Here is an 18,751-nt window from a genome sequence, read left to right on the forward strand (position 1 = left end):
AGTTTAGCTAGTTCATTTTGAGTAGGTACTTACCTGGAGATAAAACTAATGCCCCTCACCTACTTGCAAGTTTATCATCCTCATCTTTTCTTGCCTAAAATAAACAACAATTGATTTCATGTTTGTCCTGATAGGCTATTTTTTTTTACTTAGGTACTTACCTCATTTTTGTTACACTTCGAAACAGAAAATGGAGCGCTATTATTTTTTTTGTCAAATTTTTAGCTATTTATGTTACAAGGCTTTCTCTGTGTACACACATTAATGTAGTAGATCCACTATGTACCTACTACGATAAATAGGTTAGGTGAACCAAACCAGAGACGGTTCCGTGCCCGCGGCCTCCCCCGAGAGCCATTTGCCTCGAAAAGCTTTTAATAACATATCCTAACTCACTTTCGCAAGTTTCTAAAACAGCTCCGTCATAATTAATGAAATGTGAGCTTTTAATAAGCATGAAATTGTCCTTTAGTTACGTGGATATTTACATAATTTACTGTGGTAAGAATAATATGGGGTGTTTGAGAAGAAACGACTTCAAAGTCGAACTAAGAGGCAACTAGACAAATGAAGTAACATTTCAAAAGATTTGGATCGCTTCAGCAGATTCAAGGTCCAAAACTGCATACAGTTATATAAAAATGCATTATCTATCTTCAGACTGATGTTTCACCCATAATCACAATTTATTCATATTTGTGTTTGAAACGCTAGAAATTCCCATTACAACATTTTTCTTGTAACCCATCAAAATGTTCAATTCTATTAACTTCTCGTGTATTATATTTCATTGAAATGGTACGTTATATTATTGCCATAACACCCCCTCCTCCTGCAATGAAGTATTATTTACATTCCTGAACAATTTTGGAGACAATATCATTCATCAGCGCGTGTTCCATGATAAATTCAGCAATATGCAAAACGGCTATTTAATTACGAATGTAGATACTCATCAGTTATTTTTGATCCAATGTGTAGGATTAATATGTTCCACTCTCGCGTAACGTGTAGATGGGTTTGTGTAGCAGCGAGCTAGCCCGGGGCTGTCCCAAATTTGAGCGAATTTAAACTTTATCTACTGAGTGTTTAGAACTAGTGAAAATTCGGGTGGAATGTACGAGTATGTATGGCGCATGTATGATGGCCGCGTATCGGTACACCCCTCGATGATTAAAACGAGCCGACTTGATTACGTTGCATGTTTGTGCCCTTTCAGCCAGAGAATGAATGACCAATAGGTTTATTTAGGGACCGTATACAGCCTGATACACTCGTATTTGTAAACAGCTTTTTTTCAAAGATGAACAGTGAAAAGAGTTGGATCATTGAAAACATGTTTTCACATATCAGCGCACCTCAGTGGTTTCAAAGAGACATATTATCAGGATTAGACGAAAAGCCAGTTTTCGTAGACTTCTAGCATTATCTATAGATTTATTAGAGTCTAGTTATCAAGAGTTGACCACTCAGCTAGAAGTCAATTTTTAATCCCTGTTTTTTTAGTACAGCGGCCACAAACTACCTGTTGTTTAATCTTCTATCATGTGATTTGAAACAATTGAAATCGCAACCGTAATCTCAGACTTTATGAGCCACCTCAGCTCTGGGGTCTACATGGCTCAATTGACTCCGACCGAAGTACGGATTCAGATTTATTTTACGAACAATTTGACTCATTTCGAATAGTCTATCTACATATACCACAGTCGAAGGCTTCTTTCAGAATTTTTTTCTTCTTTGTATTTCACCTCACATATCCACCTGCCAGAAAAACGCACCTGTAATTAAAAAATAGTTGACCGTTACAGTTTTTGTTAACCTGTCCCCTGCTTCGATATTCCAATAAAAAGTCTAAGCAACTCAATCACGTGACCAGCGGTAGGACGACGGCACGCAGCGGCGCGTGCTTCGCGATTTGACGCGCGCCGCGTTTAATCGCATTCCCGACATTCATAGTACAAATTATCTACACATTTGTCTTTTTGTCTAGGAATTCTAAACTACCCAAGATGATATAAGTTAGAGGTTACTGACGTGGACAAAATAGTGAGGAATTTTCGTTTTAAATGACTGATGTATTCACAACATTTAAAATAAGTAATATTTAAATACAGCCTCAACGGGTTAGGTACAAAATTATGAAGATCGCTATCTATAAAAATCTTAGTCTATGTACTGTCTCATATTAGACTAATATACTATCGTCTTGTGAATGTTTATTTTATTTATCATCTAGATCTAGATACCCATTCTACCTAAGCAAAAAGTGAAAGAGAACGCAAGTACAAGTAGCTCGCTGCCGTTTCTTTTACCACAATCCAGGATCTAAACTGGCTTTGCGACAGTAAGTCCGATCGATTAACGGTTTCCTATCGGAAATAGGGAGTAATTAATGATACTTTAACGGTCCCCTTCTACTGCACTAGCTGCGTTTAATTGCATCACTTAGTTTCGCGTTGAGATAAGGTTCTCAAGAACTATCGTAGCTGGCTCATAAGGCTATTAGTTAGAACGTTAAAGACGAAAATTCCAACTAACAAAAACATTAAACCTTAGAATAGCTTTTAGTGAATAAGACGAACAATATTCACTGTTTCTGCATCTCGTTTAATTTACCACATGTCGGTACGAGTATATCACTTGATTCGTTAACAAATGAAGTTATACATTAACTATAGTGTTTGTATTAGTGGAACAATTAAGCTTTAGCTAGAACCAATATTAAATGAGCAGGGATCGACGCATCATTTATTAATTAACTCGCGCAACGTGCGATATTAATGACTAAATTAAGATCTATTTTAACGGTTCAATCAATACTGTAGTCACGTACATAGATGATCGGCCATTGTAGCATAAAATTGTAAATCAAGACATACTTACAAAAAGTACTTTTCACAAATGGATTGATATGTTTACAGACAGACCCATATTTAACTCTATTCTTAATAAGCATAATCTTCTAAATCAAGTACATTCATAAAAATGTTTAACCTTAGACTGGAAGATATGCGTGAAATCCTTAAAACGAATGTAGCGTAAAGTCAAAATACCCATGAAGTCGCGCTCCGCAAAGTCTCACTTGTGTGACAATTGTAAAATATCATTGTCTTGTTCCAGGCCCGTGCCGGCGGTCGAATGCAGCTGCTGGTGAGATATCTACTTGACTTTTCCCTCGTCGAAACCGCTCCGCCGCTTGGCTCACTGCCTTCCAGTTAATTATAGCTACGGGTGACACAGACGTACTTGAAACTTGAAATTGCACTCGAAAATTTTAATCCAAGTTATTTGTTTGTCGAGCTCCAGATTCTTTTAAATTTTATTTAATACTTCAACTACTATAGACCCAATTAACCTAGAAATTTTGTGCCGTTCGCTACGTAAACCTTGTAATAAGCATAAGCTCAATCTATGATAGCATACCAAACAAAAACAAAATAAGGTATCGCTGATTTATAACAAGCACTCCCAAAGCTTCTGTGTCGGGATTCTGTATAGGGCAACATAAATGTGCCAAATTGAGCGCAAATATTCACAAGACCCTTATCTTTGTGTAATGAAATGAGTGGCGTTTACAAATTACGCGCCCTACGTCTCCACTAACGGAGGGTAATTGGTGAGATAGTGTTTTTCCATAAAAAGCTAACTGCCTGATCGAACGCTACAGAGATTTCCTTTTAAGAAATCCCACTCTATTTTTCCTGCCTAGCTTCGCTGGGTTACCGCATTAGTGAAATATTAAACGGGGAGTATTGTTTGTTTACACGTATGGAAGGACAGTTCATAAATAAATATTAGGTTCAAGGGTGAACGAACAAGTAGTCCTACGCATACTCGGGTCGCTAAAAATTTAAATCGTGTTAGACAGAGGCTATTCAAAAGACGCCCTTCTATTGGCGGGTCCCGCTCTCATTCGACGTTGCAAATCCCTCTTTTATTGAATTCTAAATTAGACCTCAGTCGAATATCCGACATTCTTCTGTAAATTAAACCACATTCGCCTTGAAAAAAATCTGGAATTTCGAAGGGCTACCTACCCTACATGCTTTGTGTTTTACAACAATTAACAACATTAATGAAAAACTCAATAAGGTAGAGAATATACATTAATTAACTTTACAGCAATTGTCTGTTTTAAGCTGTTGTTGAATATTTCGTCCGCATTTCACAGCCTTTTATAGTTTCGTATTGCACAAAAGTACGAGTTTTAATTTAACATAGTACGAGTATTGTATTGTGCTATGAATTTCAGATTTACAAACCCTCAGGGGAAAAGTACTTAACGCGATACAGAAATCAAATCGTCATCCAATCAATCGACGTCGCGCACTGATTTTGCGCCATAAACAAGCGATTAATCACGTCCAGAGCTGCGCTGCGACCACAAACCGCATAGGGTCGTCCTCTCAGCGCCGTCGAGCCAAAATAATCGAGTTATCGATGCACCGGCGTTCCTGAAAGCCACACAGCGACGAAGCCGAGTAAATAATCCGCTTTGCCGACATCACTCGGAACTTTGCCGATCGTTCTTTCGAATTCCCCGTTTTAAACTTGCATGTCGCAACAAAAGAGTAATAAGATCCGCATTGAATAAGTTCTCGGCTCGAACCTCTGAGCTAGACTTTAAATCTTATTCAAATGTCTGGTTTCTTAGCCGTACAATTTACGAATAACTCTAGCAGAATCGAAACTTAAAAGATTGGTTTCGCCAGTGAACGCCAGTATTTTTTTCATTAAACTTATGGCAGACAGCTACGTGACATATACATTCACTACTATTAAAATAGGTTTTGCCCTTAATATCAACTGCCGGGGTTTACTTTCCATTCTCATTTCTCATTTCTCTCGACAAAAGTGACAGTAATAAATGACAAAGAGAAGCGTCAAATATCGAGTTAACTCAGAATGGGTGAATGGAATTAGAGAGATGGACTTAGGTATAGATCTACTACATTATTTACAAATCTAAATCTACATATTATACGGTGATATTAACTACACTAAAAGAAGGAAAACTTGGAGACGAGTTTGGGGATCGCTAAAAAAATCCCAGAGGTGGAGTACTACCGAAAAAGAGATTTGTTGAAACAAGGAAAACGCCCGAACCGTGATAGCCCTGAAAACAGTGCAAGCAAATAAAATGATGACTATACTATCATAACAATCGAAATTCGAATGCTCCGAATTAGACAAAAGCTGTTAATTACGGATGTATTGGGTGGTTAGCGCAGTTTGCCGAGCAATCAACATCCGATAGGACGAAATGTGATTATTCCGAAGCCGGGCGATCGCCGGCCGCCGCGGGCCAAACGCTGCATACAGACTCAGTCACAAGTATAATCTCGTTACGCGCTTTATTTATCGCCATTGTGTAATTAGAACAAAGGGATGTGAGCTTTACACGATAAATTCCGGATTAAAATTGTACTCTAGGAGGAGATTAGAATTCTGTTTTATTATTTAGTAACGTACCTACACAACCTACCTACCTAATTGTAAAGCTATGTGTCATTCATTTTTAATGCTTATAGAAAGTACCTACTGGTTACCTAAAAAAAAGCTTTTTACAAAGATTTTGCATACAGATACCGGATCATCTATGTATCATCTTAAGGAGTATACTTAATCATTCGTCAAAGGTTTAGATCCCTAACACCCCTCTACATCACGAATTACCTGGACAAAAATCTTAAACTATTTTATTGCCTAAAAGGCTGAACTTTCAAAGACAATGTAACCATCTTACCTCTGAAAGCTGTGCATTATGTCTGTATAAATACTAGTACCTACCAACAATACAATACTTCAAAGAGCCTGCATTTTCAGCAATTGAATATTGCATTTCCCATTAACGAGCTGAAAAGTAGAACTTAAATCGATCCTGGGACGAGCACGGAGGTGCAGCACAAATATTAAAGTGGGGTCCCTTGTACTACGGGCGCTATGATACATTTAGGAAGCGCCCGCCTCGCTCCGGCGCTCGCCTGGTGCATTATTTAGCTGCATTCTGCACTCATGGCTTTATGCTCTGTACTTAATATTATACACTTTATTTTCACGTGGCAGCTACTTCATTGCGCACAATGTGAATCGTTAGTAAATTATGGTCGCGTGTCTGAATCTGTTATTAAACTTGGAGAAGTATGAGCAGGTATTGCAAAAAATAAGTTTTTGACTAAGTAGCAGTAGCTATTCTATTTAGTCACGCATATTTAGAGCATCATCATCATCATCGTGGCACCTAGTTCCAACGCGTTCAAAAGTTTTTGTCCTTTTGGAATATAACATATTACATAACGGTAGAGATATTAATGTAAGTTACTATACGTTGCGTAAAAGAGTAAGAACTATAACTCACATGTAATATTAGTGTCTAAATATCGTTTTCTAAGGAGGTCGTTTCGTTTCGAGGGTGTCTCGCCAGTCCTTCGCGCGCTCATTCCGGTCACGAGGTAGGCGGCGACAAGTTATTTCCCCCATCGCCTCACGGCAACGTTTCAAAGATAGCAAACACTTCAAATGTGGTGGATATTCAGACGTTTGCTTAAAAGTACTTTTGTGTGTTTCCACGAAAATTGCTTAGCAAGCCTGCTTTTCCGTCGCGGAACGCACTTTACTTCATTTTTTTGAAGATTGAAATTAACTCCTTCAAAATAGTACAAACATATTTATTTATCTTTGGAGGCGGCTTTATAGAGGTCGGATTCAGTTATTACTGGATATGAGTTCAGTTTCACGATGATTTAACTTAACTTATATGCGATGAAAGTACATAATATTGAACGAACTCCAGTACCTAAAAAACACTTGAAAATCCCAAAAAAACATCAACCTAATTTACATTAAGGACGTTTACCTTTGTCCACCTACGACTTAAGCTTAAGTATAGTCAGAATAAAGCGGGTCCACTATAACGAGGCCGAATCACTAGGTAATAGGGTCACCAAACCCCTGGTCCGCTGAATCTCGACGACTCTACGGGCCCATTGCGGTCTGGTCAATGCGCAAAACACATCCCAAAAGCAGCCAATCCGCACTGTTGGAAATATTCAAAGCTTTATTTGTATGAATATTAGTATTTTACAGAAATGCTGGTATCTTATATTAGAGAAAAAAGGAAGAGACTCGTCTTTTCTTCGAAGATACATAATTCGAATCCCACGCGATTGAATTCGTCCAACAGACACGCTAATTACCTGACTAACCTTTTGCTAAATAATAATACTTTCACAGCTTATCTTCTATTGAAAGAGCATCATGCAACAAAAATATTTTCTTCCATTTTTATTGAAGTTCAAACTCGGCTAAACTAAGGCAACAAAGTATCAAACGTCATAGCCTGAGCGAGCGCAGCGCAGAGCAGTCGGCGCGCCTGATGCACATGTGTTCTACGAATGGAGAAACTTGGCGAATATCCGCCAACTCGTCTCGCAAACAAATATTAATACATTACAGTACTGTCTGCAAGCAAACTTTCGTAAAACAATTTATTATTTTCCTTTTATGTAACTAACAAGATTCCCGAGTGAAATTGGATTAAGTTGTTAACAAATATATTCGACGCGGAATTTATGAGGTGTAGACTTTTTTGCTGACAACACAAATATACAAGGCGCTTAGAAAACATCACTCAGTTTCATTCGGGCTGGCATTTTTATATGAAAATTTTAACACAGTATATTATGAAAGCAACGAGGAAAATATGTTCATGAAACTTAAGTGAAGTTGAAAATTCCTTCATAATATGAAATGATTTTTTAATACTCACGCAAACAAAACAAAAAGCGTATGGCTCTTACAAAATTAAACCCACTTCACCCCACCTTCATTTTCATAAGTGACGTCATACTCGTATATGCTACATAAAATGTCAACATTTTCCATTAATGCACGTCTATTTATAGCTATTGACGCATTAACACGTATATTCTTATTATCTCCTCGTTAAATAGAACAAGCTCTTATGGCTGGTGTAAGGAAAAGGCTAACAATGAAAGTCTCGAAATGTTCTATCTATTGTAAGGAACGATATCAACATTATAAGAAATTTACCTTATACCTACTACTTTTCACGTAACGTATACAAATAGTATCAAAATACGATTTAATTTTAGCCAGTATTCGTAGGCAGTTTGTCGTAGACTCGTAGTCGAGTGGTAGCAACGACCGCGTAGCTGGCTACGGGCTACGAAAGAGCTACGATACTACGACTATAACCCCATTATTTTAAAACTTTATTTTAGTTTGGCAAATAAAAAACTCAGTTGTGTAATATTTTTTTTATTTCTCATTTTACACGGAGCCCGATCATTTTGTCGAACGAAATACACCGTAGTTCGCCACATTTGGTTTTTCTATTTCACCGACAGATTTTATAGTTAAATACCAGAATATGTATTTTGAATGCGTGACATAACGGGACTGGATTAAAGTTTCATTTGAATGGTGCTAACTGCTAATACAGATGCATGTGTCAATGCAGTATCGGGTACGCCATGGCACTGCGCTAATAATAATAAATGCGCAGGTTGGCCGAGGGGAAGACAGACGGTCGTTATGAAATTTTAACTTAGATTACGTTGAGTATCGACGTGCAAGGATGATAGTCAGAGGAGGTCACAACGAGCAGGGCCAGCGAGCACGTGAGCTCCGCACCGGGGACCATTCATGAGCAAGGGCGGAGGCCGGCGCGCGCAGCGATCGATAGCCGGGTCGGGCGCCAGTACCCGGCCCGCCGCGCGACGCCTCGCACGCCCGGCCCGCGAGCCCATGACCGCCGCCCACAGATGACGGAGCCCGCCCGCGCCCTACGAGCACGCACCTCTAGCCCCGCAGCCAGGCCGCCCGCGCCGCCTCCGAGCCCCCCCACGCGTTCACACGGCGCGACGACAAGGTACGATCGATACCGCCGCAGCATCCGCTGACCGCTGCCCAGGCCAGCACCTGCCCTCCCGACTCCAGCCCGGCCTAACCCTTGCACGACCACGTGCTGAGGGCACGAGCTCCCAGAATTAGCTAGACAGAGCTTACATGAACTTAAAAACACGTTTTAACTCCAACACGCGCCGTGATGTTCTTAATTCTTAAAACCTCATTTCATAGGGTAGCAAAAATTTAATCGCGTGTCTATTTTAACTAATAGAACTTCCCTTATAGTACCTACTTGATTTACAAATGCAATAATTTACATTTGAGATAACCTCTTGGTGATGTTTTAGATTTTTTAACGTTGAATATTTTAACGTTGTCAGTGTTAGATTAGATAGTAGAGAGACCTCTGAACCGCCCTGGGTTCAAGTGGATTTAGAATAAATAAGATATTATTTTTCATGTGATGATAACCTATTTGATATTAAACGACGTTAGTTAATTCTTTGTAGACGTAACTTTTGCGCATAGGTACCTACGTACAAACACGGTTCTCGAATAATTCTCACCAAATAAAATCCTCAGTGCTCTAATATTAAAAAGACTTTTAGAACATTCATTCCATGAAACGTAACAAATAAAAGAAAGTCTGCCACAGTGAAGTGAAGTGTGAAACGAAGCCATATAGGGGTTTGCGCGGTGTATGCGGCATTGCCATAATTTGAGAAAGGGCAATGTGGTTCCAAATTTCTCTCAAAGTTAAACAAAATGTATGATGGAAAAAGTTAATATGCAAAGTTACTTGTGTACGTATGTTATTACAGCTAATTAATTTATCAAAATTTGTAGTAGATGCAACTCTCTCCCACTCTCGATCTCTATAACTTTCAAACTACTCGTAGTTGACTTGATGAAGTGATAAGATGCTTTGAAACTGCATATACTCGTATGACAAGTTAAGTTTAATACTTATTTATGGACTATTTTAAATGATCTGATAGTGTGATGAATGTTTTAATCTTGGTTTTTAAGTACCTAACAATCTATATTTTAACTAAAGGGTTATATTTTTTTCCGTTATTGCAGAACATAATTGTAAAATTTTATGATCCTGTAGGAACATATTTTATCGAATAGATATACTACGAGTACAATCACTTGTTTAAGACTAGATTAATGTCTCTACGTGTTATATAGGTAACATTATGTTTATCACTCAGGTTTATCAATAAATATTTGAGTATTGAAATTGTCAGGGAAGTCCAAAGTGTACCAAAACTCTAAGGAAATTGTGTGTATTTTGCGAAATAGAGTAAGTTTTGGATTATCACAAAAAGACAATCACGCGCGATTTCCCGTTTCAAAAACCGGAATAAAAACTATCCTATGTTTTTTCCTGGGTTTCAAATGTTAATTCTCATCTAAATCAGTTTTATGCCTAAAAAAAAGATAACAGGCAGATTTACTTTCATATTTATATTAATATGGTTTCGCTATACATATAACCAAGTTGGTTAAATTGTAAATATGCAGAAAAATAAATTATAATTTCTATAAGAGTACTACTTTTCGCCAATGTCTCCCTTCTTCATGGTCAAGTTATTTACATATTTAGCCCACAAATTCTACAAAGCATATGAAAGTTTAAATACGGGTCTGGCTGGAAAGTACACACTGACAAACCGGAACGGACAGGTGTTAGTCCAACTATATCAAGGAAAATTCGCGAGCAGCCGTCAACAAACCGGGAAACTCCCATCGTGCGTGACCCCTCTTCTAACATCTAAGGATATTTTAATGGCTCCCTGACATTTCAAGTTGTATAGCGACAAACCTAAGTGTACGAAAGTAAATCTACCAAAACACATTTATCATGTTGCACCATGTGGTTAATGTTTTGAAAATACAATTTACTTTTACGCAGTAGGGCACTTAGATAGCTTGAAAAATTGTGTAGCAATGTTACTTGGAAATGACTCCACGGGAAGTAAAAGAAAACTTATTTCTATTTTAATACGATTGACCTGGAAAATTGACTTTCTAAAATCCTACTATTTATTATGGCTTACCTCTGAGCGCAACTTCAGTTCTACTTATTTATTACCGACTAAAGTTCTAAACTATTCCCGATTATAAGGTTTTGCATACCATCACAATAATAACACAACGTCGAGGTTGCTTTCATAAGCATTAAGCAGGTATAAATCGATAAGCTGATTACGTACCTACTCGGTGAAGGCTTGGCGAGTCTGAATATACAGGCAGCCGTGGTGTGGGGAGGTCGATTATATGTCGTGATGCAGTGCAATTACTTGCTCGGTAAATGAAAATAGACCAAGGACAAATCTTGATCCAAAGGCCACCCACCCTACAACAGACACCACACCAGCCGTATCTAGTAACTTACCCTTACGAAGCTTTGTTTCAGTGATTTGCAAAACTCATGATACATGATTGATGCATCAGACTTTCAACAAAAAATGCAAGTCTGACATTTACACGATTTATATTTACTGAAAAGTGACGATCAAGAATTTTCAGTAGGTATTACTCATACACGTACTGTATGCATGCATCCAACAAAATATTATGTGCATTGTGCAATCAGAAAGTCTAGATCACGAATCTCCCAATAGTGTTCGTTCGGACGTGGTTGATTTCAACATTTTAGTTACTCTGAATATTCTTCTCACATAAATTCTCACACCTACATTATTTTGAACTCGCTCAAACATAGAAAGGGGTCTGTGATTATTAGGGCAAAGTTACTATTGGTGATACCTGTATGACGAATATCCTGAATAATATAAAAGATCTGAAGCTTACTACATACCGACTCTGCACTGTGCAGTAGCGATAGTCGATACACCATTACATCTTTTACAAGAAACTGTTTCGATATTAGAATCAAAAATGTTATAAGTACCCTTTGCCGGCAGGTGATGCATCAACGATGAGTCGCCGTGCGCGGCCGTGACATGGGAGCGCAGGCATGGGCTGGCGCGCCGTGGCACCGCCGCACATCGCCGCCGGCTTGCTCCTCCTGCTGCTAGTTAACCTGCCAGGTAACCACACATCATCATCATCATTTCAGCCATAGGACGTCCGACTCCTCCAATGCTTTCCACGTTGATCGATTGGTAGCGGCCTGCGTCCAGCGCTTCCCTGCAACCACAACACGCAAGGTACGCAACCTACGCAAGGTAACCACACATCTTAGCACAAACTCATCAAGTTATTTAGTCTCCATTGCAGGACCACGTCTCTCTAATTTACCAGAAGCAAATGGAGGATTTGGCCTACACTCTCCATACTGGCCGGCCAGACGGATTGGGCCATAGTCGGCTTTCACGATATCCGTGGCTAGAGTGAGAAAAATTAAATGGCTTAGTTCTAATTTAAGTTAATGGTCAAGCAACAAAGAAGTTCTAGCGAAAACAAGAGGTGGTAATATTCCCGTCGTAACGCCATTAACTAGAACCATAATTACTGAACTGCAAACCAGCAGTACCTATAGTCCAAGCAGTTCCTATGAGAATTAGGATCTTCTCAGAAATTTGAAGTTGCGGGCGGGCATTAACGCACATTTTCCACGAATGATATTATGTAGGCGAAATCTCGACGTCAGTAACATTAAGCAAAATCAAATTATTTACGAATACTCGTAATAGTAAATGTAAATTCATGTCATGGTCTTATTACATGGTTAGCGCTGAAGGTATTGATAGAAACAGAGCTAAACTAGCTTATGTTAGGTTTATTTAGTAAGATATAGGTAGGTATAGCTGAGGCCTTCCAACATCTATTTGAGTAAACACTTGACTAGAATTTCTGTTTAGCATAATATTTCAACTTGACACTAAACTGTTCGTATATGCTGGGAATAAGTGGTTCAACGTGGCCATGACATGAAATAATGGACCGTACCTACTTCACACATGGCTAGCGTCGCTGCCAGTATCAAATGCATCATGTTGCACCACGAGTATAATTAAATAAAAATGTTCCAGTAGTGATACTCGTGGTAATTGTATGAAGACAATGCATCCAATTAATAACTTCAATCTACATTTTGTAGCAGGTATAGCACAGATCAGTATAAAATAGATGTTACTACAAAACTTTACTTTACTTTTGTATTATTCCAAAATTGAGAACATCTTTCTCCTGTGCCAGTGACCTGCCACCAAGACCACCAAGATGCTGTGCACATCACGGCAATCCTCGGCGAAAGCGTCGTATTCAACTGCCAGGTGGACTTTCCTGAAGACATCCCGGTGCCGTACGTGTTGCAGTGGGAGAAGAAGGTAGGCGAAACGGTACGACGGCCCACACTCCACTCTTACAATACAACGCTGCTCATCTACCGTGTGTGTTTCTGTTCAGTAGAGGTCGGCTCGTCCCCGCGACGCGCCTCGCAGACTGTAAAGTATATGTTGACGTGCCGTGTCGGCTTCGACACCTCTTATTGTCCGTGGTAGTGGTAAAGCGCGGGCGCCGCGGGCCGGGGGCTCCGCCCCGACGCCCTCGCCCCGCGCGCACCCTCCGCACGCCTTTTGTGTATCTGCCTCTTCTGCGTATATGCCTCGTGTACCAACCGCGCTCGCCCAAACGACCGGTCGACACGTACACCACAGTGACAAAGGCCTTCAAAGCGAGTCCGAGAGAGCAGCAGACCCCCGTTAGACGAACATGTACACATAACACTGCCACTTTACATATACGATAAGATTTTTCCAATAAGTACCTATAATTAAGTTTTCTTTGGGTGCACCAATTCGTTTTGTTCTGAGATAGTTCCGGGAGCACTCCGCTTGTACACGGCTGACACGGGGCACCGCACTCCCTCGCGCACTGGCGGCGGTTCTGTCTGTTTCTCTCTTCCTGTGGCTGTGGGCTTCACCCACGCTCTTCTGCAAACGTAGATTCATGTACCAGTACTTACATATTTACGACCCTTTTACATTTAATAATATCTGCACAAACAAAAACATATCTAAGTCTATGCATGTGTAGCTTATTTCATTCATGTTTTATAATTTGCATGCAAAATTATTTCAATGTAGAACATTTGAGGTAATCAAGATCGTACGACAGAAGCTTTGGGAAATCTTCTCCAATGTGTATAAGTAAAATTTGTGTAGCCTCATTTGATGAAACTTATTGTTCATTTTCTTTTTCCTTGCATGTTGTTAATATTACGTAAGTAGCTTGTAGAGAATGTAAATCTTGTTACAGCAAATTCTTTCCAATGTAAGCATCCAATCAATCTTTGTTAGTTGTTTGTTCCGTGTTTATGTCGTAACGTCTTGCTTTGCTGTTACAAGATATAGGAGGAACGTTTGGATGTTTGTCACGTGCGAGTCGTACTTAGTGAGGAGGTAGCGTTACTTGACCCGACATGGGAGAGTAAGTCTGTAGTTAGTGTAATGTAAGTAGTAGTTGTAACGGCGCGCCAGTGGAGTCCCGGTTCTGACTTGACGTTTTGCGTAGGGACAGGACATCCCGATCTACATCTGGTACGAGAGCTACCCGACGCACAGCGGGGAGGGGTACGAGGGAAGGGTGTCGCGCGTCGCGCCCGACTCCCCATATGGCGCAGCTAGCCTCAACCTCACCAATATCCGCGAATCCGACCAGGTACACCATAACTATACCTACACTTGCTTAATTATATCTAAAATCACTGAAAATATTTCATTTTAAACTAAGGAGAAAATGTTCAACAAAAGAAATTGCCTTAGGAAATGTCTATAATATTATGTCAAAAATTAATTTCTACATTTAAAATTACTCGTATGTAATGTCCAGTGTGCCTACCATGAGTTTACGTTAGGTGAGCTCTCTAGCGAATACGTCAAAAAATTCTATGAAAATTTTATTCCTTGAAAGTAGCCGCTACCCCTAGCGGCGCCCCCGCTGCACAATATGTCATACATTTAAATGTCATTTTTTTACGCAGTCGCTAGCGAGCACACCTAACGTACCTAAACTCATGGTAGGCACACAGAACTCCAGACTGGCAGTTTCTATTACTTACTTTTCGAAAATTAAAAAAAAAAGTTTGTTGAAACTATTTAGGCTTTTGAACCTGGCCACTAAAATTAAAAACAATTTTTTTGTCGATTCTTTTTTGTTTGCGTTTGATTAAATTGATTACGCTTTTGCGGCACAGATCAAGATTTGTGGCTACTTTTTAGATAATTATTTATTATTTGTTTGTAAAAAAAACTCCTTATTTGCTTGAAGTATAAAATACACACCGTGTAATTTGTTTTCTTGAAAATTGTTACAACTGTGAGTGATTTATTACAACCAGGGTTGGTACGAGTGTAAGGTGGTGTTCCTCAACCGGTCACCGAACCAGCACAAGAACGGCACGTGGTTCCACCTCGACGTGCACGCGCCACCGCGCTTCTCCATCACACCGGAAGAGATTATATACGTTAATTTAGGTAAGAAGATAAAATATCTAAGTAATGTAAAACCGTATTTATTCAGTGGTGATGGCGATGGGTCTCAAACACGACAAACTAAGTACCTATAATGTAATTAATACCTAGATAAGTACAAATAGCTTGAAGTCTCAGCTACAGCCGTGGTCAATCAAGCAGACAGTTTGAGAGCGTAATACCAACTGTTTCAAAAATATAAATCCACTTCTGTTTGGTAGAGACTAGTTACATTTGTCACACACAAATCATCTCTACTATACCTAACCCTTTCCAAAAACAGATCGCATTTCCATGACACCCTCTATTTTCGTATCTCGGAATAAGTATATCTTCAAACATTAAACAATCCCAACAAAATCTCCTTCAGCAGTTGTGTGAATGTAATAATAACGAAGACAAAGATAAATTACGTCCTAAATAAATGTTTCTTTTGATACGGAACAACAAAGCAAACTCTGTTCAATCGATAAGGAACAACCCTGGAGACAAGTTGAAGAAATTATTCAATTATTTAATTTTATCCATTCGAATGTCGATGTCACAAGTCGCTCACGGTATTGGAGACGATTTCAGATCTGATAAGCGCCGGGAAAACGTCACTTTATTGATGTAACGTCTACGATTGAGGAAACAAATATTTTAGATCTAATAGTAGGAAATATACTACAAATATACATTGTTTGTTTAAAAACTGAATAAATCGATTGGTATAAATAAATGAGCTCTTATGATGTTAAAGTTAGCAACTAAATGACACTTAATACTTATTAGTCTGGGCCCTAACTGGGCCCTTATAAACGACACCCAAAGCAGCTCGAAACAAATCGAACTTCTGTAAAGTTGCTGGATTAAATAAGTTTCCTTTTCATTACTTAAAAAAAGGCCTATTAGAGGGGTTTACTAACTACAATAGTCCAGCAGTGATGGGGATCGAACGAGATTAGAGTACGACCCTTGAATGGGCAGTCCGATGCCGTCATGGGATTATTATCGCTTTAGATGAACAAAAAGTAATTTTCCAGGAGACGCTATCATCCTCAACTGCCAGGCGGAGGGCACGCCCACGCCCGAGATCCTATGGTACAAAGATGCGAACCCGGTGGAGCCGTCGGGCACCGTCGGCATCTTCAACGACGGCACCGAGCTGCGCATCAGCAACATCAGGCACGAGGACATCGGCGACTACACGTGCATCGCGCGCAACGGCGAGGGCCAGGTGTCGCACACCGCGCGCGTCATCATCGCTGGAGGCGCGGTCATCACTGTGAGTACAATGACGTCCATTGATAAATGAGTCTCAGTCTCTACTTTCAAACCTTAGTTACATCTAAAGAAATGATCTCTGCAAAAAATACATTGATCCAGAAAATTCCAGGCATGACATTACTAATATCGATGTGTGATAGATAGAGCATACCTGTGACTAACCGAAATCGAAGCATTAAATCGAAACAATTGACATTATGTGACAAATCAGGTGTATCTCCTATCCTACTTCATCTGCGCTCTATGCTCTTATTTTGCCACTTTGTGTCTTCATGTAACGATACACCGGCCATAATTAAATGTACACAATTAACTCCCAACTCTATTTCCAGATGCCACCAACGAATCAGACGAAGCTAGAAGGAGAGAAGGTCCAATTCTCATGCGAGGCGAAAGCTCTGCCGGGCAACGTGACCGTGAAGTGGTTCCGCGAGGGGGCGCCAGTGGCGGAGGTGGCGGCCCTGGAGACGAGGGTCACCATCCGAAGGGATGGCGCCCTCGTCATCAATCCGGTGGCGGCCGATGACTCGGGGCAGTACCTCTGCGAGGTCTCCAACGGAATTGGGGACCCGCAGAGCGCATCTGCGTATCTAAATGTTGAATGTAAGACCAATATACCTAACTTTAAGGTCCCTATCTCATTAAAACACCATGGTGGCGCCACTGATCATGACACCCGTTGTTTGGGATATCCAATATGTATACCGAATAGGTTCTAAATTTTTCGGTCGCCAGCAACAAATTGATTGCTCAACCAAGCTGACGCTAAATGTGCGGTACCTTTTATATACCTAACTGTATATTTGTTGGTGGCGCGATTGGTGATGCCGACATGGGTTTCTAATGAGAACAGAGCCCTAAACATGAGTAATTTTAGTTGTGCAGCATCTAAATATTGTATTACTTCCTTGCAGATCCAGCTAAAGTGACATTCACACCTACAGTGCAATATTTGCCGTTTCGGTTAGCGGGCGTAGTGCAGTGCTATATAAAAGCAAACCCACCACTTCAGTATGTGACGTGGACGAAAGACAAGCGATTGCTTGAGCCGTATCAGACGAAGGATATAGTTATAATGAACAATGGGTCGTTGTTGTTTACTCGCGTCAACCAAAACCACCAGGGCAGGTACACGTGTACCCCCTATAATGCTCAGGGGACTCAGGGTTCTTCGGGTAAGTTGAATATTGATGCTTCTCTGTAATAAAACCATTGAAGAAATCGTTCTAATTGTTTTTTCTATGCAGGTCCCATGGAAGTGCTAGTACGAAAACCTCCAGCATTTACCGTGGAACCAGAACCTTTGTACCAGAGAAAGGTAATGTATATGTTACGATTAGGGTTTCTGCTCGAGCTTTCTCGAACTCGAGAAAACTCGAGAAATTTGGCTTCATTCGAGACGAGAAAAAAATTACCGGAGCTCGAGAATTCTCGAGTTTCGATTTTGAAGCTTTAATATTCTTGAAAGCCTATTTTCTTAGACAAAAGTTAGTTTTTAATTATTTAATAGGTTAACGTTGCTCTTAGACTGGCCTAGTCTTTCCTTTTTTAACTGATTTGATTTGCAAGTAATGATCTCAATCGAAACTAAGTATGTAATAATGTTCACCAACGAATATGCTATATTTATTATGTACTAGCTTTTGCCCGCGTGAAATTTAGTTTGTCACAGATCGACAAAAATTATAGCTTATCTGGGTTATAAACAATAATACTGTAAAGTTTCATCAAAATCCGTTCAGTAGTTTTTGCGTGAAAGAGTAACAAACATTTAGACATCCAAACTTTCGCATTTATAATATTAGTAGGAAGTAGGATATTTAACTCTGACTGATTTAAAAACTGAAAAAATTGTTAACTGTCTGTTAGGTTAGGTACTCGTGCCTCCTCGTAAAGTTTATTCAAGTCGTTATCTTTAAGAAATTTAAACATTTATTACAAAGTTTTTTTGGTTTATAAAAAAACTATTTATCGTAATTTTGCTATTTGGACTTGTGTTCTTTGGAAAACAAGTGATTTAATTGTAGCTCCAGACTTTTATTGTTATTTATCCTTAAAGTACACGCGACTTTATGACTTTTGTTATGAATATTAGTTAATATTAATTATAAAAGAAAATTTTGTTTTTTGTTACTTTCCTCACCAAAATAAGTGGTACT

The 18,751-nt window shown here is 39.5% G+C and overlaps 1 protein-coding gene across 1 annotated transcript in view; it reads left to right on the forward strand.

Annotated features, from left to right (window-relative positions):
* LOC135072450 (protein turtle) overlaps positions 1-18,751 on the forward strand; it is a 95,482-nt gene that overhangs the window by 66,908 nt on the left and 9,823 nt on the right. The window contains exons 2-10 of the mRNA XM_063966355.1: positions 3,124-3,153; positions 11,811-11,936; positions 13,048-13,190; positions 14,365-14,511; positions 15,191-15,326; positions 16,349-16,590; positions 16,925-17,195; positions 17,507-17,767; positions 17,840-17,910. Coding sequence (XP_063822425.1) covers positions 11,864-11,936; positions 13,048-13,190; positions 14,365-14,511; positions 15,191-15,326; positions 16,349-16,590; positions 16,925-17,195; positions 17,507-17,767; positions 17,840-17,910 — 1,344 coding nt within the window. The 5' untranslated portion in view covers positions 3,124-3,153; positions 11,811-11,863. The remainder of the gene's footprint in view (positions 1-3,123; positions 3,154-11,810; positions 11,937-13,047; positions 13,191-14,364; positions 14,512-15,190; positions 15,327-16,348; positions 16,591-16,924; positions 17,196-17,506; positions 17,768-17,839; positions 17,911-18,751) is intronic.

Source organism: Ostrinia nubilalis, chromosome 6 (genome assembly GCF_963855985.1).
Source record: "Ostrinia nubilalis chromosome 6, ilOstNubi1.1, whole genome shotgun sequence".
Classification (NCBI taxonomy): Eukaryota; Metazoa; Arthropoda; class Insecta; order Lepidoptera; family Crambidae; genus Ostrinia; species Ostrinia nubilalis.